At 36.9% G+C, this 24616-nt stretch overlaps 1 protein-coding gene across 1 annotated transcript in view; it reads right to left on the bottom strand.

Annotated features, from left to right (window-relative positions):
- CRLF2 (cytokine receptor like factor 2) overlaps nt 1-19790 on the bottom strand; it is a 40941-nt gene extending 21151 nt beyond the window's left edge. Inside the window, exons 1-2 of the mRNA XM_044666995.1 lie at nt 19715-19790; nt 2670-2775 (exon numbers count right to left, since the gene is read on the bottom strand). Coding sequence (XP_044522930.1) covers nt 2670-2775; nt 19715-19790 — 182 coding nt within the window. The remainder of the gene's footprint in view (nt 1-2669; nt 2776-19714) is intronic.
- Between the last annotated feature and the right edge of the window lie 4826 nt (nt 19791-24616).

Genomic DNA, 24616 nt, shown 5'->3' with positions numbered 1-24616 from the left:
TTTTTTAAAAAGTAGAATTTTTAATATAACTATTATTTTAATATAACTATTATTGGCAGATCAAGAAGACATTACATGAAGAAGTTAAATATTCATTTGGAAAAGATATATGTGTTCTCTAATAGAGAGAGATTTTGCAAATGTAGCATATATTTGGACTGATATGGCATAACCTAAACAATACTATGAAGAGGCATTTTACAATGAGCTTTTACTGTCTTTATCCATAGGATAAAAAAAGTTGGGAAAATGTTAGATTTAGAGACAAGTTCAAATGCACACTCTGTCACTATCTCTGTGATCATTAGTTGGGCAAGGTGACTTATAAGGAAAGGAAAGGAAAGGAAAGGAAAGGAAAGGAAAGGAAAGGAAAGGAAAGGAAAGGAAAGGAAAGGAAAGGAAGGGAAGGGAAGGGAAGGGAAGGGAAGGGAAGGGAAGGGAAGGGAAGGGAAAGGAAGGGAAGGGAAGGGAAGGGAAAGGAAAGGAAAGGAAAGGAAAGGAAAGGAAAGGAGAAGAGAAAGGAAAGGAGAAGAGAAAGGAAAGAATAAAAGGAAAATGTCTTCTTCCTCCAGAGGAAAAAATGATTGAGTCTCAAACTAGAACCAAACATACTATGTTTCACTTTTTTTCATTATTTTCTTTCATGAAAGGACTAATATAGAAAAATATTTTAAATGTTTGTACATGTAAAATGTATTTTGGATTGTTGACTGTCTCAATGAGGAGGGAGGCAGGGGAAGAAGACAGAGAAAGAGAAAATTGGGGTCTCCAAAATATTTTATGTGAATATTAAAAATTGCTATTACAGGTTGTGGCATATGATTATAATGGAATTCTACTATTGTGCCTTAAGAAATGATGAATGATTTAATTTTGCAAAAACATGGACAAACCTACATGAAATTATGAAGAGTGAAATGAACAAAACCAAGAGAATATTACATACAGCAACAAAAATATTATTTGAAGAATGACTTCTGTATGTTCACCTCCAGAGACAGAACTGATAAATAAAACTAAGACATAGTTTTATATATACATATATCTTTTTGTCAAATGATGACTTCTCTAAAGAAGGGGCAAGAAAGGAAATAGAGAGTTAGCTGGGTATTTGAATGTAATGTGAAAAAGAATTATTTGTTCTCTTTGTCTATTCTGAGTTCAGGCTTGTGAAAGGGAATCCTTTATTTCCTTTGTCTATTTTGAGTTAACATTTTGGTTAACAATAACTTAAGTACTTCTATTTAGTACCTCACTAGATTGTGAAAGGCAGGATTAAATCTCCTTTGCCTACCTGTTGACTGAATCAACAAAAGCTTGAACTAGGTGGAGAGCTGCAAACCACTAAGAGAATTCACACAGGCAGATACTCAATCAGCCAGAAATCTGTGAATCCTTTTGTTGAGAATTTACCCTTCTAGAAAGCGAAAAGTGGATCCCACTAATGGGCAGTGTCTAGGCAGTTTGGAAACTATGATTGGCCCCTTGAAGAAGGGAAGGGACAAGAAGTCACTATAAAAGACCCTGAATTTCTGGGGCTGGGGAAGTTAGCTTCAAGAAGGAAGTGGGCTTCAAGAAGAAAGTCAGCCTCAGGAGTCATCTTCACCTCTAGTCATCCTTTCTGCCTACCTCTTGGAGAGAACCTGGGTAAGTGAATAGCTGGCTTTCCTTTATTGTCTTCTGGAGAAAGTTTAACCTCACTGAAGGTCAACAAGTCTTGACTGAGTGGAGCACCAGAGCAATATTCAGATAGAAAGGCTAAATGTTGGGGGCAGCTGGGTAGCTCGGTGGATTGAGAGCCAGGCCTAGAGACAGGAGGTCCTAGGTTCAAATCTGACCTCAGACACTTCCCAGCTGTGTGACCCTGGGCAAGTCACTTGACCCCCACTGCCTACCCTTACCACTCTTCCACCTATAAGTCAATACACAGAAGTTAAGGGTTTAAACCCTTAAAAAAAATTTAAAAAAAAAAAGAAAGGCTAAATGTTTTCTCTACCTTTCTGTATTTCTCTACTTTCACTCTTTCCACCTCTTTTGTAAATAGAAGCTATTAAAAGCAATTTTGACTTTGAATAATAATACTTTAAATCGGTGACTACCATATTATTTTTAATTTTCATATGTTTCAGTCAAACCATTAAAATTTAATTCCTACAGTAACAAGCAACTAAATTTTAAAAAATTGTTTTAAGCAAGCAATTGGGGAAAATATTATTTTTAAATACTATAAATTGCAGAGAAGTTGTAGGTTTGGGTTTATAGAGGCAGTTTCATTATCTGGAAATTCCCTACACCAATAGAGTCACAGATGCAATCCCTATCCTTGACTTTATCAAATAGCAGGGAAAAAATTGTCAGAAATTCCCTGAAAACATGTCATAGGATCAGCTACTCTAACCTCTAAACCCATCATTCTCAGAGATATAAATAAGCACCTTGGAAATAACTAACATATGAGTCTGAATGGTTAAGCTTGTGACTCATCAGAAGACTTGGAGAAATGTAATTGTGATATAAACTAAGGACTAAACTATAATCTGAAGATAGAGACTTTATAAAGATTGTCATTTCCCTCTGGCATTCTTCTCCTTGTCTCTAGAAGGAAAATATTTCAGAAAATAATATAATTTACTTTCCATATACTGAGAATTTTCTTCATAAATACTTACCCATAAAGGAAAGTTAAATTCTTCTTCATCAAATAGTCACTGACATTCCACTTAACTTGTGTCCGTTCAAAATTGAAATTGATAATCTGTATACTCACATTGTTTCCTAAGGAAAAAATAAGCTGGTAAACAGAAGAGTCATAGCTGAGCTTTTTTTAACCTTTCACTTCAGTCAATCAATAATTATTTATTAAATTCCTACTATTTACCAGGCCCTGTATTCAGTGCTAGAAATATAAGAACAAAAGTTAAAAAGTCCCTGATCTCATAGAACTTACTTCTAATGTATGCATAACTAGCATAATTTGCACTGTTGGTGCAAGCATTCGTGAAATGGGAATATACTGATTAAAAAAGAGACAAATTATTTTGATATATTCATATTGTTTATTTGATATATTTATAGTTGTGGCTGCTTTCTATAGCAGTCAATAATGATGAATCAGTTAAACAACCACTTATTCAGTGTATTCTTATCCTTTGTACTTGAAGATCACCAATGTACCAACAAAAGGGATATCTTTTGACTTGAGCATAAATTGAATTTAAGTGAGAGAGCTGGGCAATTGTCCGCCTCACTCTCTCTTCCAGAGTCATCAATGTTCAGTGGCAAGACAAAAGTCAAGACAACTGATGATGGTCTGGGATACAGTTGATGCCTTTGACTTCTTTGATGTCTGACCAAGCTCTAAGTACTCCATGCCACCTGCTTCTGCCACCTTCATGGTCACTGGAACAACTTGTTCTCACCTGCCTCTTCTGCCAGGTAGGTCAGTGATTCCTATGTGCCCAGAAAAGGACTAGAAAGAGAAGATTTAAACCCTACCCACAAAGAGCTTATCATCTCATTGAGTTAGCACAAACACTTACAAGTTAAATAGGCTAAGACAGGATAGGATTGTCAAAAGGGTGGCATACGCAGAGATGTACAAAAGCCAGTTCATAGCTCTCAAGACCCTTTACATTTTCAGTCTGAGTGCTTGTAAACTGTGGCACCTAGTAAATAGACAAATACTACAAATCTGGACTCGATTTATTGTTTTATTGATTGAGCTTAATGAATCTTAGATTCACTAAGTAAGCTTAGATTGATTAAGAAAGTGAAAGAGAAAATGATAATAATGCAGATTAGACTTAAAGTATGTCATACACACCTTTTTTCCCCAGGAGATTGTTATTAATTTTTACTAGCATATCCCTGAGCATGCAATAAGTGTAATAGGACTTGAGGGGAGATAAAGATCCACATGGGCCAGGTTTTCTAGGATCTGAACAATGTACTTATTTCAGCCCTTTGGTTAAACTGGGTCTTGAAAAGTAGGGCACATTGCTATTAACAAGAGGTTGTATGGATCACTTAGTGGAGAGAGAGCCAGGCCGGGAGATGGAAAGTCCTGGGTTCAAATCTGTTCTCAGACAGTTTTTGCTGTGTGAATTGTAATTGCCTAATGTCTACTCTTCTTCTGCCTGAGAACTCATATTTAATATTGATTTTAAGACAGAAGGTAAGGGTTTTTAAAAAGAAGATGAAGAAGAAATCATCAAGAGAGAATTCTAGGCACAAAACTACATGAACAAAGTCAAAGAAGTATGAATGAACATGCTTTGTTTCAGCAAATAGTACAAAAATAAGCCTGGCTAATATGTACAGTTTGCTTGGGGAAACAAGTAAGTTTGGATTAATAAAAATAGTATTTTGTTGCACTTTTAAGGTTTGTAAACTTTTTATATTTTTTTCACTTGATTCTTTCAATAAGCCTCTGAAAAAGATCCAATTATTTTCCTATTTTAGAGATGAAGAAACTGAGGCTGAGGGAGGTTGTAACTTGGCCAGTGATACATAACAAGTAAGTGTCTGAAGTGGGATCTGAATTCAAATGTTCTCACTCTGAGTCTAGTATTCCATCCATTGTATCACCTCGATTCCACTATTAAGACAGGATCAGACTGCAGAGAGGAAAGATGATCCATGTCAGATGAATATATCCAAATTGACTTCTACTATCCTGAAAGGAAGAGGGAAAAAAATCCTTAGATTTTAGCAAAGAAAAAAAAATCCAATCTTACTACAATGATTTTTGTTTCATGCATGTCCTACTGGCCTTTAATCTTAGAATGCAACTTTCTCAATCAGTTTGAAGAATATTTTCTGGGAATGTTTTCAACTGCTACAATACCTCAGTGAAGAGAATAAACAGGATTAGGAAAGAAAGATGGCTCAGGACCAAACAGGATGCAGAATTCTTATCTTTTAATCAAAAAAATGTTCCTACTCTTGCTGCTCATACCAATTCCTAAATGGGCTATGGTAACTCATCTCTGATAGAGATAAAGACTTGCCTTTGCTAGCATTAATCTTCTGGCTCTCCAACCCCCGGTTTATTTCTGCTGTTTCTTTTTTCTTACTCACACTTTCAAGAAGTTGGTCTCTTTTCTAACCATCTCCCCTCATGGTCCCTTTCTTTTATCTTCTGTTTTTGCCACTTTTATCCCTACTCTGTCCACAGGATCCCTAATGTTAGTTGTAGTGTCAGCAGCATTTAAGAAATGTCCCTTGGGAGGCAGCTGGGAAGTTCAATGGATGGAGAGCCACTCCTAGAGATGAGAGATCCTGGGTTCAAATCTGTCCTCAAACACTTCCCAGCTGGATGACCCAGGGCAAGTCATTTCCCCCCCCCCATTGCCCCATTGCCTAGCCCTTACCACTCTCCTGCCTTGGAACCAATACACAGTATTGAGTCTAAGATGGAAGGTAAGGGTTTAAAAAAAAGTCCCTTAAATGCTTCTGTTGTGGAAAAAGCATTGGATTTGGAATCAGAGAACCTGAGATTGAGCCCAGTTGTACTCCTAGAAATCCATGCAAATTTAAACAAATCACTTCACTTATACAGGCCTCAGTTTCCTCATTTGAAAATGGATGAGACACTCAACTCTCCCTTATAAAATTTTTTGTGGTTATTGGGAGAAACCAGAAACTTTTGACTCAGTTTTTTCATCTGTTGGCACTGGAAGTCCTTCATGCTAGGTGGTATAATAGAAAGCAAATTGATTCTGGCAACAGAATCCTGGTTTCAAAACATGACTATTACTACACATAGGAAAGCATTTACCACTTCTGAAAAGCATGTTTCCTCGTATATAAAATGAGGGAGGCTAGAGCAGTTAGGTGGCAAGGAGGATACGGGGGTTGGGTCTGAAGTCAAGAAGATGCACCTTCCTGAATTCAAATCTGGTCTCAGACACTTACTAGCAGGGTGACCCTGAGCAAGGTTTTAATCTTGTTTGCCTCAAAATGAACTAGAAAAGGAAATGGCAAGCAACTTTAGGATCTTTGCCAAGAAAATCCCAAATAGTGTCATGGAGAGCTAGATATAGAACATCAAATTTGGACAGCTAGGTGGTACAATGGATGGAGTACCAGACTTAAAGTCAAGAAGACTCATCTTCTTGAGTTCAAACATAGCCTCAGATACTTGCTAACTATGTGACCCTGTGTAAATAATCATTTAATCCTGTTTGCCTCAGTTTCCTTATCTATAAAATGAGTTGGAAAAGGAAATGGTAAACCAACCACTCTAGTATATTTGCCAAGAAAACTCCAAATGAGGTCACAAAGAATCAGACACAGTTGAAGCAACTGAACAACAACAACAACAACGAAATGAGGGGATTGAATTAGATTGTCTCTCTGAAGTCCTTTCCAGTTACAAGTATAATCCTTTGAATTTACTCCCTCCCTCCCTCCTTCACTTTGATTCTTTGAACTCCTGACTTCCTTCCCAAATTAGTTCAAGTGCTTCAGTCATCATGAGGCCTTCCCTAGTCTCCCTAGCTGCTACTATCTTCTCCCCAAGTAACTCTTTTATATGTGTTTTCCATATGCCTGAATAAATTCATGTTTTCCATCCCCACCCCTACCATTTGAATCTGTTTCTTGAGGGCAATGACTGCCTACGTTGGCTCTTTATACCCCCAATGCCTAGCGCAATGTCTGGAAAGTAGTAGGTTCTAATAATTGCTTTTTCATTTGATTCCTTGATTGATTGATGAATGGAACAACAAAGAGTATATCTTGAGAAAGGGAGACTGTTTCCATAATTTGAGTGAAAGATGATGAGAATCTGAATGAAGAATATCATGCTCTGAATGGAGAGAAGAGGACAAATGTAGGAAATGTGGAGTATTGTTAGCAGTAAGGCACTTCTAGGTTCTAGGTTTTCTCAGACTCCTATTTATGTTGAACAGCTTTATCCTCTCCTATCCCTGCTATAATAATTAAAATTACGAGGCTGATAGTAGCTTAATAATTTTATTAACTAAGTCAAAGTAATAGTAGTAGTAAAGAGGAGGAAAGGCAGGAAAGAGGTAGAGAGATACTTAGCCTTCTGATCTATTGGCCGCCATGATGGAACTGTGACTAAACTCCGACCAGGGTTCCTTCCACTCTCCACAATCCAGCCAGAAGATCCAGACAGGCTCCTGGTCTAACCTTATAAACCCTTTTCTCCACCCACTAACTCTCATACATCATATCTCAGGAACCAAACATAGTTTCTTAATTTGCCTGGGCCACCTATGGGATCAGTTTCCTGTTTCATTGGTTTCTTGGTTCTTTAACTTCCTTTCTCTGGGGGCTTATCTATATCTGAATTTACTCAGTGGTTTTTGACCTCCAGGTCACTAAGAGATGACATTTAAAAAGGTGATATAATGGAGAGGGAAATTTGCTTCCAACACTGCCGAGTAGGCTTAATGTCCCTGTGCCACTTAGCTATGGGATAAAGGGACATTATGATCTGCTCTACTTTCAACAATAAATACTAGTTGCCCGTGAGCTAAGTTATTGTCATATAGCTATTAGAACTGGGGGCAGCTGGGTGGCTCAGTGGATAGAGTTCCAGACCTAGAGATGGGAGGTCCTGGGTTCAAATTGGACCTCAGATACTTCCTAACTGTGTGATCCTGAATGAGTCACTTAACCCCCAATACTTGTGTTAATCCTAAAACAGAAGATAAAGATTTGGGATGGGAGGGGGTGGGGAGAACTTTATTATGTTCAGGTTAAAATTTTATTCATGGGGGCATCTGGGTAGCTCAGTGGATTGAGAGTCAGGCCTAGAGACAGGAGGTTCAAATCTGGCCTCAGACACTTCTCAGCTCTGTGACCCTGGGCAAGTCACTTGACCCCCATTGCCTACCCTTACCACTCTTCTGCCTTGGAGCCAATACACAGTATTGACTCCAAGATGGAAGGTAAGGGTTTAAAAAAAATTTATTCATACCCTTTCAGCAGTGCTCATATATCATTCTATATCTTTATAAAAAAAAAAAAAGTCGATAGCAGAAAAGTCTGACAAAAGATGTCAACAACACTAAAGGTCCCGATACCATTCACATGGTCCACAATTGATTTGATGGGAGTTGAAAGAAAATAAAAGGAAATTGCTCATTTAATTCAAATTGTTGTCTAAATTTAAGGAGAAGCCTGAGGCAGATTCACTGTAAATGATAGACTTTAATCTAAGCCTCTGGGCTTCTGCTGCCCTTTGCTTGTGAGGGCTATATATGGCAATGAATCTGAGTCACTGAAAGAACTAGCATGGCTCCTTTGGCTAATGAAAAAAAAAAAAAGGACACTGAACTGTAGGAAAAAGGACATATAGGAGCTGAAAGTCAGGCAAAGACCATCAAGAGGTCCCGAAAACAAGTGTGAAGGAAGTACCTCATGAATTGATTTGTTATTCAGTTATTTTAATTGTTTCTGACTCTTTGTGACCCATTTGGGATTTTCTTGGCAAAGATTCTACAGTGCTATGCCATTTCCTTCTCCAGCTCATTTTACAGATGAGGGAACTGAGGCAAATAGGATTAGGTGACTTGCCCAGAGTCACATAATTTATAAGGGCCTGGGCCCAGGTTTGAACTCTGGAAGATGTCTTCTTGACTCTGGGCTTGTGCTCTATCCACTGAGTTGCCTCACTCTCCCGTGTGACTTGACAGCCATCAGGGACTCCAAAGAGAAAGTGGTTGTACAGAGAGCAAAAACTTATAAAAGCTGGGATAGGACCCTGCAAGAATAAACTGCCCTGGTCCCATAGGTTCCTGACACATTTGCTTCCTCCTGTGGTTATTCCCCACGTGTGTTCCCAGGAATATACCAAGAATATATGAGAAATGATACTCCTATGTGCATTGCAGGAAATTTCCTCATTATTTATTTTGTTACTTAATAAAGTGTCTTTTTGTTTTAAACTAGTGTGTACCATGATTGGTCTATCAAAACAAGTGCTGGGACTGTTAGACTTTTGAGTGGACACTAACCCAAAAAAACGCCTTAAAAGTTTGGTTAGTTTTCAGGAGGCCTGACTTCATCTAGGTTCCTTAATGTGCTCTGAGAAGACAACAGTGTATGCTAAAATAAACACAGGACTTGGAGTCAATCTAAGTAATTCTGCTTAGAGATATTAAGTAAGACATTTGCCTCTCTTTATCTAGTTTTTGTTGTTGGATCATTTTCAGTCATGTATGACTCTTCACGACCCCATTTGGAGTTTTCTTGGCAAAGAAAATGGAGTTGTTCATCATTTCCTTCTCTAACTCATTTTACAGATTAGGATACTGAGGCAAGCAAGGTTATGTGACTTGCCCAGAGTCATACAGCTTGTAAGTGTCTTGTTACAAATAAAAACTGATCTAGAGGCTCATCTCCAGATTTATGAGCATTTATTAGGAGAGATAGATAGACAGACAGACAGACAGACAGACAGAGACAGAGATAAAGACAGAGAGACAGAAAGAGAGAAAGTTGAAAAAACCTTTCTAGATCTGATGCTCCATTTGCCTGGCTAAGATCATGCTCCCAAGGCTCACCAGATAAACTGCAGCACAGAGAAAAAATGCCAGTCCCATGGCAGGTAAGGAAGCCAAGAAAATGACTTTAAAAATCCTGTCACCTCCACCTCCCTTTCCTTGGCCAATGGCTTTTAAACGTCATGCCTTCTGCCCTTCCATGACAACACCACATTATGCTAGCTCAGGCACATTGACACACCAGGGTTAGACTCTGCCCTCGGGATCAACGACCCCTAAATAATTTACTTCACACAGTCTGAGGCCAGATTTGAACTCAGGAAGATGAGTCTTCTTGACTTCAGTCCTGGCACTCTATTCACTGAACCATCTTGAATTCCCTCAAAGACCCTTCCAGCTCACAAATCCTATGATCCTCTCATTCAATGACATTTATCATCAGATGCCTCCCACATATGACCACCATCTCTTGCGTGAACCACATTTTTTCCCAATTACAAATGTAAGATCAGTGATGTCTGACTGAATAAAGAGTTCCCATCTGCCAGGGGTGGACTCAATCTATCACTCAACATGAGCACCCTCTATTTGCTGTCATATCATTTGAGGATCACAACTTTATTCTCAGTGAGTGTTGTCATCAACCTTCTTTGGATCTGCCTATAAAAATGTTTTGTGATAAGAACTGACATCCCCATTTTCTGACCAAAGTGTTAAAGCATTATGTAGTTAAAGGACTCACCCACATAATGAATGAGTCAGTGGCAAATCCAGAAATGTAAACCTCTCTGGCTCCTCTTCTCATTCTGCTTCCTTTCTTTTAAAGGAACTGAGTTATTTAGTTCTGTATTGGTTTGCTTTTCTGCATTATGTACGCACTAAGTTCCTGATGTTGGCAAGAATTATTTAAACTTGGCAAGCTGCAAAAGAACTTGGGATGTATTTAACTAATTTGGTGTTACAAGGGGGTGGGAGGGACCTTTCATACATTGCACAAAACAGGTTTGATTTCTTCATTTTCTTAAAGCAATGGGAATTTGACCTTACAGGCATTGCCTTTTCACAAGAACTTTTTTTTTTCTTTTTTTAAAACCCTTACCTTCCGTCTCGGAGTAATACTGTGTATTGGCTCCAAGGCAGAAGAATGGTAAAGGTTAGGCAATGGGGGTCAAGTGACTTGCCCAGGGTCACACAGCTGGGAAGTGTCTGAGGCCAGATTTGGACCTAGGACCTCCCGTCTGTAGGCCTGGCTCTCAATCCACTGAGCTACCCAGCTGCCCCACCCCCCACAAGAACTTTTTTAAGCCTGTTGAAGGACACAAATGGGGTTAAGGCTTTACAAAAAATAATTTTTTTTTGTTACTGCCATCGTCCTATCTTCCTTCTTTTGCCTGAGAGGATTCATGGTACAGGGGAACAGGCATGAGATTTGGAGTGAGAAGACATGGGTTTGAATCCCATTTTTCTATGTACTGCCTACCTGTATGAACATGAGCAAGTCAGTTGTCCACTGATTATGGGCCTCAGTTTCCCGATATGAAAATAAGGAGATAGATGACTCTAAGTTCTCTTTCAATTCTAAAGTTATGCCAATTAGAGCATGCCTATAATTCCTAATCCAACCTGTTTTCTATGACTATCTACCTCCTTCACAAAATCCTTCATAACTATACTTAAAATATCATTCCCTCTTTTCTGAATTCATAGAGTACATAATATATGTAGCACTTATTTAGGCATTAATCATATCTTTCCTTGCAGTTGTCTTGGATCTCTACTTTTCTCTTGTACTATAATTATTTAATTTTTATTTTTTTTAACCCTTACCTTCCATCTTAGAATCAGTACTGTGTATTGGTTCCAAGGCAGAAGAACAGTAATGGCTAGGAAATATGGCTTAAGTGACTTGCCCAAGGTCATATAGCTAGGAAGTGACTGAGGCCAGATTTTTTATTTTTCATGGGTTAATTCTCCAGCTAGATTTAGAGACTGTGTCTTAAACTTGTATCCCCAAGAGCTAGTGCAATGGCTAGTTGGCAGAGTGGATAGAGTACCAGCCCTGTAGTCAGGAGGACCTGAATTCAAATTTTACCTCAGACACTAGCTAAGGGACCCTGGGCAAGTTACTTAACTCTGGTTGACTCAGTTTCCTCCTCTATTAAAAATGAGCTAGAAATCGAAATAACAAACCACTCCATTATCTTTGTCAAGAAAATCCCAAATGGGGTCACTAAGAGTCAGATGTAGCTAATCAACTTAACATCAACAAATCAGCAAATAGTACAGTGTTATACTCCAAGAAGATTCTCAGTAAGTTTTTTTTATTTAATTTGAGGAAAACTTTACTTTTACTTTGGAGTTTACAAAATTGGTAAGGAGAGAGGCAGAGAGAATCCTTTCTGAAATCAATCCTCTCAGGGCCAAGATTTAGACAGACCTCTAGAGTTGCTTATTTGGTGAATTCCTTAGGGCACAGTTTTGCAACAGAATTTACAACAGTCATTTGAGAAATTTTATAACACTGTACCATTATCTTTCAAAGAAAAAAGAGACATATTCAAAAAATGTCATATGGCACATTTTAATACAAACAATTCAATGAAGTTAAATTTTGGCTTAAGAAGCTCTAGAGAATCCCATGAGGATTGTGTGTGTGTGTGTGTGTGTGTGTGTGTGTGTGTGTGTGTGTGAGTGATATTTATATATATATGTATATATATATACAATACACCGGGAAAAAAATTGCAGAAACACTTGAGTTGGAATCTCTGCCTTAGGGATACATTCGAATGGATTTCAGAATTTTTCTTCTACCTTCTAACCAAAGAAAGAAAAAGAAACTAGGAGTTATCTAGGTTAGAGAAATTGGGGGTTTATGAACCTGGACAAGAGCCAAAAACATTATTCATTGTCTAAAGCATTCCAGGTCCCATTTGCCTCTACTTAATTTTCAATTTCTGGGTAAAAGGCCCCTTTCCAGGCATCATGACTACCAGAGACTCTAATAGGGTATCGCTGAAAGACAGAACATTAATATCTTTGGCATCTCTAACTGGTTAATTCAGTAGAATGTAAAACTTCGGGTATTTTTTTAATTGTTTAATACTCCATACTCTAAATATCTTTTTCTCAGAACACGAACACTGTAGGAATTGATTTTTAAACTGACCCCTGGAGCCTTTTAGAGATGGATTGATTCGAACACTGTAGAACCTAGGCATGTGACAAGCACTGTTTGATTACTGAGAATTTCCTTCAAAATGAGGAGGGTCCCCTTAAGTTGACTTGTAGAAATACCTATTAGATGCTACAATAAATTCATGATCACTATGGAAATCAATAGCCAAACACTATAGTGCATTTTAAGTCAAAGTCATTCCATTACCTCAGAAACTTTGTAGGCCATCTGCCAAACCACAGAGCTCCATATGACACATTTGTCTAGCATGAAAATGATTATCAAAAAATTCTTATGTCACATTTACAACTATTTGGCATCATTTGAAAATTTTCATTAGTTACCAATAATAACTCCTATCCAGGGACTGCTGCAATCACCAAAATTCACGTCCAAATCATGAAAATCTCTTATGTCTGAATAAATTTAAACTGAATGTTATAGTGAGCCATGCCTGCTCCTGAAGAAAAGATGGAAAATATGGCTCCCTTTTTTCATTGGAGAAGTGAGGGCCACAGGTGGAGATGCTGGATGCTCTATCAAAAAGATGATGTGTAAACTGGTTCTGTTGAATCTTTTTTTTAAACTCATTTGGTGGGAGAAGAGAAAGGGATGTATTCCAAAATGATATAAAGTAAAAACCAAAAGATTATCAATAAAACTGTATTTTTAAAAATAAAATGCATGAGGAAAAAGCAAAGGTCTAGGAGAATAGGGGGAAGGGATGGCAATTTCTTTATTATATCTGGAAAGACTATGGCCTGGACCTAGTGATGCTGAGCAGGAACACATAAAATTTCTATAAGTGTAAGAGAACCTTTCTGCCCCTCAAGATATTTAGCTTTTGTGGAAATCTCTCTGGGACATCTCCCACTCTTATGTAAGTGGAAAGTTAGGGGAATTAAAGTCCAGGAGCTGAGGAAAGAATGTTCACTGAATGTTTTGGGGAGAATGAACAGACCTATATTATTGGAAAGGATGATAAATTTAGGGAAGGAACAGCATCTTTTGGATACATAAGAAAGATATTTAGCAAGAGTTTCTTGGACAAGAAGCTCTTAGTAAGTTGTCGGGCCACATTCTAAATTTATTTTCTCTGTTGGTGAACCTGCTACTCTCAGTAAATGTTTTTACTGTAAGATAGGACACAAAAATTATCAAATCATAGCTCTTCAATATCAAATATCAAATCATAGGAAAATACTTCAATGACCATCAACTCCAAAATTCTCATTTTACAGATCATGAAGCTCAGACTTAAGATAAAGTGCCTTGTCCAAGAGCACATGGACAGTATATATTAGAGGCAAGTTTTGAACTCAGAACCTATTGATTGTTGAGACAGCACTCTTTCCTCTTTACTATGCATCTCTTGCATCAATAGAGTAGAATAACAAATTCAGGAAACAATTCAATAATTCCATCCCAACTGCTTGAAAGATAGTTTGGGATTTCTATAGGATGGCTTTACTGGAGATGTGAAATACTCTGTTATTTCACTAGAGGCAGATCTAGAAGCAAAGTGTTAATAGATCACTTCTTGGCTAGTTCATAGAAATATGAACAGCCCTACAGACTAGGTAAGAGCAAATTTCCATTGAGTCATCCTGGTCCTAGTAATAATAGCTAGCATGTGTATATTGCATTAAGATCTACAAAGCACTTTACAAATATTATCTCATTTTATCATCACAGCAATCGTGGGAAGTAGATGCTATTATTATCTTCATTTTGTGGATGAGGAAATTGAGGCAGTGATCTGCCCAAGGTCACATAGCTAGTAATTTTCTGAGGCCAGATTTGAATGCAGGTCTTCCTTCAGGTCTAGTGATCTATCCATTGTGTCACCTGCTGATATGCAATGATGTCAAAGATATCAATGTTTTCTCTCTCAGACACTACCAACATCACAAAGCTTCCTCCTTATCTAATATACTTTCAAAAATTGTATGTGATAGTAACAACAGAGATCAAATGTTATTACTGAACTCAATTATGTCAACGTAGACTTTATTTCTTTTTCTTTATTTTTCTATCTATACAGTTAATCATATAGTTTGCGTGTGCGTGTGTGTATGTGTGTGTGTGCGTAAGGCAGTAGGGAATAGTTGAAAGAGATGTACAAGTGTCTTTCAGAAGACCTAGGTTTACATTCTAACTCTACTATTTATTATATTTATTATTAATTTATTAATATATTTATTATATGACCTTGGACAAGTCACTTCTATTCTCTAAATTCTGTTTCATCACCTATAAAATAAATGGGGTGAGGAGGAAGGTGGAATAGATGCTCTATAAGATCCTCTACCACTCTAAAGCCTCAGTCTTATAAGGCAAATGAAGTAGATATGCATAGGAAGTGTCATATGTGTGAACATTACATTGATGGTCAGTTGTCTATCTAACCAAATATATTTAGCCTTTGACTTTAAACGTTGACTGTGCAATCTTGATTATTTTTGTTTTCCCTAGGACAGTATGTTGAGTTCTTTTTTCCAACTGTGATCTAACTTAAAGATTCCTAAACTCTGGAAAATAACAGCTATTGGAGAAGCTGTGGAAAAACTAGCACATTGAGTGTATTGCTGGTGGAATTGTGAATTGGTCTAGCCATACTGGAAAATAATTTGGAACTATGCTTTAAAAAGCTACTAAACGATGTATGCCCTTTGACCCAACTGTGCCACTAATGAACTTATCCCCCCAAAAGATCAAAGAAAGACAGAAAGACCTGGCACACGCAAAAAAAATATTCAGACATTCACTTAACAACAAGTAAAATAAACAAATAAATAAAATGGAAACTAAGGAGTATCTCCCTATTGGGGAATGGATGGGAAAAAATGTGGTATATAAATGTAATATATTATTTAAAACTCTAAGAAATAATAAAGTGGACAGGTTCAGAGAAAACTTGGAAGATCTCTTTGAAATAATGCATGGCAAACTAATCAATGCACAGCAAATGGATCAATAAAGCAATTTATACAAGAACAATATTGTAAAAAAAAAAAGCACTCTTGGAAGGCTTTAGAACTCTGATCAATGCAAACATTCCACTCACCTTCTGCCAGCAAAGTGTTGCACTTAAAATCCAGAATGAGATACATTTTGAGCCATGGTCAATATGGGAATGTTTTGTTGGGCTACGTCTATTTGTTATGAGGTATTTTTTTTCGTTCTTTCTTAATTCCTTGATTGGAAAGGGGAAATAATAAATGCTTATGATAATAATTGTTAAGGAGAGATTCCTATTCTCTGGTGTAAAGCTGACCCCAGATTTTAATTCCTCTGTGATCGTGATGGCAAACCTTTTAGAGGGGCAGGTGAGGGGCAAGCACAGAGAAGGGGAAGGGAGCATCCCAGGTCCTCATCCCTCTGGCTTTCTAGCAAGGAACTCTGGCAAACTCTGCACTTGTGTGACAGTGGGCAAGCCCACAGGTAGGGCTCTGCGTGCCCTTCTGACATATATGCCATGGGTTCTCCATCATGGCTCTATGGCCTATGACATAGAATTAAGTCTTATCCTCTGGATTTGAATCAGAAGGGTCCAGAGAGCAGAGAGGCAACTTGCTGTATTAGAGAGAGAGACCTGGCCTCAGAAATAAGATGACCTGGATTAGAGTCCTACCTCTGAAAGGTATTGGCTGAGTGACCTTGGGCAAGTCACTTAATCTCTTAGTGCTTTTGGCAATCCTTTAAAACCATAACTTGCAGGTGAAATATAGTTCCGCATTTGTAGAGACAATTTCCTCCATCTAAAGGGTAACCAGTACCAGTGAAATCACAAATCTACTCCATATCCCTCACAGCAAGACATCAGTACATCAATGACAGAACAGGATGCATCAAACCTTATCTCCATCTGATTTTGTGATAAACAATGAATTAAAAAAATACTATTTGAGGTTAATGCTTTCTTAAGGCAGGAAGAGAAAAGTAGAATGTTTTTTTAAAACAAAGTTCATTTTCCTCAAGAATGGAACTTCGCAAGATATTATGTAATGGAGCATTGTCTTTATCTTAAATGATACTGCAATAAGACAAAATTCTCTGACATAGCATTTGTCTGTCAGAAAAAAAAACCCACCTTACTTAATATTTCATTTCCCTAGTCATGGTAAAAATTCATAAGCAACCATAAGTGTCACTATCAGTCCAGACATTTTATCCACAAATTTTGTGTCAAAATGAAATAAAATTAAATGAAACTTAGACTTCCCAACTTCAAATACAGGTTTAAAAAATTATGAATATAATAATGTAAATGAAATAAACCCCCAAAGAAAGTGAACTTTGAGTAACTGCTAAAAACAAAATAAAGCAAAACAAAATGAAAAGCTATGTTGCCAGCAGAGAACAAATCATCCAACAAAACTCTTTCAAGGGTGAACTATAGCATCAGAATGATCCATATATTTTCATATTTGATAATTGTATTGGTTTATTTTTCATAACTAGAGCTGAGAAGGCAGATTTCTCAGGATAAAAGTCAGCTTTCCTATCCTGAACTCTAAGGAGTTCCAGAGGAAATAATCAATCAGGCTGGAGGAGTTTCAGTGGTGGAATGTCTACTGCTTGTCTAGGATCAGGGCTTCATAGATGGAAAGCAGGAAGGGATCTTAAAAGTCATCTTATCCAACCATTCCATTTCACAGATGAGACAGCAGATGCCCAAGACAGTTAAATAACTTTCTTATGGTCACACAGGCAGCAAATGGCAGAGTTGGGATTGGAATCTAGGTCTTCTGACTCTAGATTCGGTTTTTGTTTGGTTTTGTTTTGTTTTGCTGCTGAGGCCCACTGCTAAACCCTGAATCAGTAGGAAAAGGGAATTTTGAGCACAAGGCTCCATTCAGGCTCTGAAGCATAGATGACTTACTCCCTGGAACATCTATCTCCTTCATAAGGAGGTTAGCTCTCTAGACAGCACACTGCTATATTTTATGGGAAGGACAATGGACTAGAAAGTGGCAGAAGTCCTGGTTCCACCAGTGGTTCTGTGTATGACCTTGGGCACATCCCGCATTTGCTCTGTGTCCCAGTTTACCCATTTATGAAATGGAGCTGATTCTACCTACTCTGCCCTACATTAGAGGCAAACTGCCAAAAAAAAAAGACCTAATTACAAGGAAAGTAATAAAGGACTTGTCCTGCTAATTCTTTGAAATGGAGAACTCCTAGATGAGAAATGTAGATGAGAGATGTAGATGTAAAACTGTAAAGACCATCTGACTAACCTCATTGTACAAACAAGAAACCTGAGGTCAGTGGAAGTTAAGTCACTTGCTCAAGATCACTAAGGAAGTAAATGTCAAACAAGTCTTCAGTCTCCTGATCCAGATTTCTACACCTTGCTGTGGTTAGCAGAAAGCAGGCTTCACATTGAAAAAGAAAAGTATCCCAAGTTATTTTCTAAAGAAGTACTTGAAAGGAGTAAGGCAGCTGGGTGGTATAGAAGATAAAACTCCAGCCCTAGAATAAAAAAGACCTGAGTTCAAATCCAGTCTCAGATACTTATTAGCTGTGTGACCATAATCATATAACTCTGCCTCAGAGGAGAAGAAAATGGCAAATCATTCTAGTAACTTTGTCAAGAGAACCCCAAATGGGGTCACAAAGAGTCAGAGACAACCGAAACAACTGAATAACAACAGAAAGGAGTACGTGCAATATGATGTCAAGAATCTGGAACATGAGTAATCATTTCATAAATTTCTGTCCTTAACATAAGTGAATTTAAATGAGTTTGGCATCTGTTTTTAAAGTCCCTTCCCTAATCATATCCCAGGCTGGTCAGCAATAGAGAGAAAAGGCTAGATTTTCAAAGAAGAGACTGGAATCTACTGCCATGTATACCAGCAACTTAAATTACACCTTAATTCATCATTCCCCTGCCTTCTGATGTTGGGAGAGAATTGAATTAATTGGAGTATGTGTAGACAGATTAGATCAGATTACAATTGGAACTATAAATCATGAGGATGTAGACTGAAACTCAACTGCAAAGTTGCATTGTTATCATTCCCTGTGTGGAAGCCCAATACGATACCTTATTAGTGTTCTGGAGCACTCTATATGGCAATCCAATTTGCAACCACCAGACCATGAGTAAAGTGATGTCTTCAAGGACCTTTACAAATTCGTGTGGATGGGAGATTGGCACAGAATTAGAAAGTAAGGAGCTGTGTCATAGTTGAAGCATTGGGAGAATTCAGAGTAAGTATTAAGGGACTAGAAAGCATGATACCTATTTTCATCTGCAAGGCGTGACAGTCCACTGCCAGCATATCGAGCTGGAATATAACATATTAGCTGTCTGACTGGAAATCTGCTAAATGTTTTTCAGTTATTCTGGGAACTTTTCCCATCTGGTGTCTCCTGTTTGTCCTTTGAAAAGAGTTCATAATATGAGTATATAGCCTGGCAACAATTTTCTGAAATCTCCACAGAAATCAGGTTGGGAGGACAGCAAGATAAGAATTCTAATCATTCCCAGAAGGTGTTCCTGTATGCGCAGCCTCTCCCGCATTTAGTGGGACTTGGAACTATTTGTGTTAAGACATAAACTATTTATGTCTTAGTTTCCCACTGGTCTTCATCATTTTATTTACCCTGTGATGTCTCATTATACTGTTTTACACTGTCCTTTTTTTTTCTTTCACTATAAGACGTCCTTACTACAGAAAATAAATACTAATTTTTAATGCCAATTAAATATCTTTGAGGGTAAAGTGAAAGAGAGAAGCTAGGAGTTCCTCAATTAAGTGGCTCCAGATTTAACTTGGCAGGCAAAAGCATGCTTCTTCTGTGCTGTTCAAAAAAATAAATAAATAAAGCTAAACCTTCATTAAATTCTAATTCTGATTTCAAACAAGAAGCAGCCACTTAATACAATTCTCATATTAACTGGAATTAACTTATAAGGACACACAACCCTAGGCAAGTCTGTCATAAGTTTCAAAGATAAAATAGATCAGGAATTGTTAATACATACAAAAACTAGGGGACAATCACATCCCATGAACATTTATACTCAAAAGGTTTGACTTACTTATTTCAGGTTCTCTAGAAGTCACCAGATCTCCCAGTAGAATGACTGCTACACAATCCCAAAGGACTCTCCTCATCGTTAGAGACACAGAGAAGGGTATGAGCAATAGTGACAAAGATAACCCAAATAGTAACTGGTTTATTACTAATGCTTACCCCCAACAGAGTCTGCTGCATTTTAAAGAGACTAAAGAGATCCGAGGGAAATGACTACAGGAAACAAATAGCTATTTAGTTTTATTTATAAAGTATTAGATGCTTGTGGGTGGAGAGACAGATTTTCATCTATCCTGATAGGTTTTTTTCAATTCATTATACAGGAAGCCAAGTTTTCGAATGACACTGTCAGTGAGAATGAGAGCTGCACACAGGATCCTACCTACAGCAACCCTATGATTTTGTACCTATGATAAAATCTGGAAACAACCTAATTGCCCAACAGCTAAGTAAACTGTGGCACAATTAATGTGATAAAATAGCATAATTCTATTTAAAATGAGAAACAAAGAAATTTGGAAAATCTAACAAATTACTTTAAAGTGAAGAAAGTAGGATAGAACAGAATACATACTGACTTCAAATATACAAAAGGGGAAAAATGAGTATACCCATAAAGATGAATTAAAGGTTGAGAACATGAAATAGAGTTGTTGAAATTAATATATTCAATTCATATAATGCATAAAACAAGCTAATTTTTATTATAAATGCAAAAGGTATATCTAGCTTTATCATTTAAAATCATGTTTAACCAATTATTTTAATGTAGAGATTTTTTAGACTAGGATCTTCTAGGTGTAGAGCTGAAAGGATCTTCAGCAGTCATCTAGTATAACTTTCTCCTATTACATATGAAGTCAGAGAATTACACTGACTTGCTCAGTCAATCATTTGTAAAAGGCAAAATAAGGATCTGAACCCAAGTCCTCTGACTCCAAAACGATCACTGTACTATTCTGATAACACAATTCTAATATGTTTAACTTAGTTTGGAGTTGATAAATTATTTGTTAGCAAGAAAAATCTAGAGTATCTAGAAAGATGCCTCTGAATATTTTTGTCCCACATGTGTTGTTCATTTATTCAGTCATGTCCAACTCTTTGTGACCTTTGAGCAATCGTACACCAGTTTCTTCTATCCTCCTTTATCTCCCAAAATTTGTCTGAGCTCATTTGTTGCTTCCATGACATTACCTATCCATCTAGTCCTCTTCCATCCCCTTCTCCTTTTCTCTTCAATCTTTCCCAACATTAGGGGCTTTCCAGTGAATTCTGCCTTCTCATTACATGGCCAAAATAAGTCCTATCTTCTCATAATGCATCCCATAAGATATGGGTGAACTCTTGGAGTGGGAATTGAATTGAAAATCAATAACACTTGGCTGCTCTAATATGTAAATTGGATATCCTTTGATGTCTTACAATATAAACTGACTGATCACTAAAAATCTCATATGAAATTTCCTATGTGATTTAGAGCTGGTTTGGATAAGAACTTGATATTTAAAAATCAAGCATTCTGTATCCAGATTCCTAAAATGGTCCTCAAATTAGAATATAGTCCCCAGGTAATCTACCAAAAAAGTCAATTTATTCATTTTCTAGATTTAAATGAGAAGTTTGGCAGCTTAATTTTTTAAAAATGTTCCATGATGAACTATTCAAATCAGCCTCTTTGCTGACTTGAAAGCCAAAAAGCACAGGAGCTTAGCTACATTTTAAAAATTCCTCATTCTGTCTCTCAGTGGCCAGAGGTGAGGTAATGCTAGAATTGGAAGATTCTAGACCATATTATGGAGGCAGCCAGATGGCTCGGTGGATAGAGTGCTGGGACTGGAGTCAGGAAGGCTTGAGTCCAAATCTGACCTCGGACACATATTAACTGTGTAGCCCTGGACAAGTCATTTAATCCCTGTTTCCCTTTCCACTGGAGAAAAATATTACAAACTACTCCAGTATCTTTGCCAAGAAAATTTCAGTCAGTATTTGCATGCCCTAGTCACAAAGACTTGGACACAACTGAACAACAACAGTAAGATCACAATATGCTTCCTTTGGTTATATAGTTTAGGAACTTGTGGTTTCTCCTCAGTGGTTATGTCGGATTGCTGAACTAGAAGTCAGGAACAAATGAGTTGGAATCCTGCCAGATATTTGCTATCCATGTGATTCTAAGCAAGTCACTTAAACTCATTTTCCTTACTCCTAGGTAAGTTAAGGTCTTGATTTCTTTGCATACAAAATTATAATCATGATAATAATCATATAGGTAGCACATGTATAACCTATGTTTGATTGCTTGCTATCTCAGGGAGGGGAGAAAGGAAGGAGAGTAGGGAAGATTTGGATCACAAACTGTAAGAAAACAAATGTTAGAAATTGTCTCTGCATGTAATTGAGGGGATACAATAAAATATTACTGGAGAATTCAAAAAACTATCACAGGGCTGCTGTAAGGGGCAAATAAGTTAATATATGTAAAGCATTTTATAAACTTTTAAATCCTATGTAAATATTAGCCAATAATATTTTCTTTATATTGCAACACTTCCAACAAACTCCAGTAAATAATCCCTATTTACTTTGTTTCTTTACAGGAATGGATTTCTGAATTGGAACAAGATTTTCTATGCACCCAAATCATTTTCGTAGATTGCCATTTCTGTTTTTTGTTCTTGGCTCACATCCCCAGAACCAATGTATATTTTAGTTCTATGTATTTGATTAATATATACTCTGCTTTCAAGAACAGATTTCAGTGTAGAATTGATTGGGTTTCAATCCATCAGAATGCCTAAACACCAATACCAGCAATCTCTCCTGCAGGACTGGTTCTGCAGGGAAATTTGGAAAGCAATCATGCTCAGAAAATATGGAGCCCCCTAGAAGACTCTGAGCAATCTTATTAATAAGTCATAGTAGCTTGGCAACTCCAGTGGAATGGGTTCTTCTTTTCTGTTGATTTAGCAAAGAAGGGATACGGAAAGTTTATGAAATAAAGGTCTGATATAAAAGGCAATCAAGAACTCTATAAAAAAGCATTGAGGAAATAAAACTGACTGTCCAAATCAATATTGCCTCAACTCATCCATCACTAGATAGACACTGAATGCTGCAATCAGTACAAGCTTTGGGGATAGAGAAGTAAAGGGAGTTTTATTGGGTCTTTCACGCCAAGGCCATTTCCTATAATTGTAAAAGTCGAAAGATAGAACTAACTTCTTTTTTGTGAAAACCTTTATCTTTTTTAATTATTAAAAATTTAAATTACTTGGAAGAAAAGTTTTTAGCTTTTATAAAAATTCAAATTCCAAATTTTCTCCCTCCCTATCTCCTCACCCTCCTATTTGAGAGAGCAAGAAATTTAGATATAGATTATCCATTTCCAGTCAAATGAAACATATCTAACTAACCATTTTGCAAAAGAAAACACAGAACAAAAAGAAAAAGAAAGTTTTTTTAAGTATGCTTTGATCTGCATTCAGACTCCATCAGTTATTTTTTTGGAGGTGCAGAGCATTTTTCATCAGGAATCCTTCATAATTGTCTTCAATACATATATTGCTCAAAAGAGTTAAACCATTCATAGTTGATCTTCATACAATATATGTAATATCTTAGCAATTCTTCCTATTATATATATATATGGTTAATGCCAGTAGGAAACACTCTACCCTGAGAGGCAGTAGACTGGGGTTCTAATCCTATCTTTGCCACGAACCTTTGGCAACCTTTCACAAGTCTTACTTTTCCATGTCTCCCTTTTCTCATATTGAAATAGGTATAATGAAACTTTTACTATCTACCTCACAGAGTTTTTATGAGGATATAAAGGATATGCAAGTGTTTTGGCAAGTATAAAGCACTAAATATAAAGATAAGATAATTTAGGTACAGAAAGCACCATAGGAGTCAACTACTAAAAATCTCTCATTTGGAAACTGAGTCGTATGGTGGAGAAGTCATTTGTTGTTCAAGGACACATCCAGCAAAGAAATAGAGCTGATATTCAAAGCTATGTCCTCTGGCTACAAATTTTTCATTTAATACTATATTGCCACCCTATAGATTGAGAAAAGATGACATGTGTATAACAACACTTACTAGAATATTTTTGTTGATGTTGTTCTTTTTTCTTCTCTCATCCTTCTCTTTCTGCATTTTACTAAAGGCTTTTCTTTATCTTGTTGACCAGCTTCTTTCTAATTCTCAGAAGGATTTCTGAGAAGACATTTTTTCAGTAAGTAATTGAGGAAATGCTATCTAATTGTGCCTAAAAACTGTTATATTTTGTTTAAATATATTATAAAATGTTCAGTAGGGGAGAAAAAGGCAAACTCATATTGATATTATTAAAGGGAGCTGGAAATTGACAAAGTCCTTATGATAATCTTAGTCAAAACGTGTAAAGTATCTTAAACACAATTGGGGAACTTCAAAGTAGAAGAAAAAAGTAATACAGGATGTTAGGAAAATAGATGATTATGAAGAAATGCAGGAAGTGACAATATGGCATGTGATACCATGATTGTGTCTCTATTCTTTATTATTCAAAGGGAAAAGGTGTGAGGGCTCTTGGAACAGAAGCCATAAGAAAAAGAAAGAAATCTCTCAGCAAATAAGGATTTTTTTTAAGTCACTGGAGCAGAGTCAAATATATGGTTCTTTCACCAAAGTGATTAGGGCTAACATTAAAAAACAATTAATGATAATAGCAGGAGAAAGAGTTTTAAGAGCATACAATGTCAAAATTGCACATTCAAAAAATCAAAATGGAACAGAGCTCAGTTTTCAGAGGCTCTGAAATTCCAGTTGCCTGAAAGGTGTTTTCTAGTTAACAGTAGAAAAGGACATAAAAGTTAAATTAAACAATAACTGATAAGAAGTTTAGGAAAAAAATATT

This window comes from Gracilinanus agilis, chromosome 3 (genome assembly GCF_016433145.1).
Source record: "Gracilinanus agilis isolate LMUSP501 chromosome 3, AgileGrace, whole genome shotgun sequence".
NCBI lineage: Eukaryota > Metazoa > Chordata > Mammalia > Didelphimorphia > Didelphidae > Gracilinanus > Gracilinanus agilis.
Note: the sequence above shows the minus strand (reverse complement) of the source record. Positions and strands in the feature narration are given on the sequence as shown.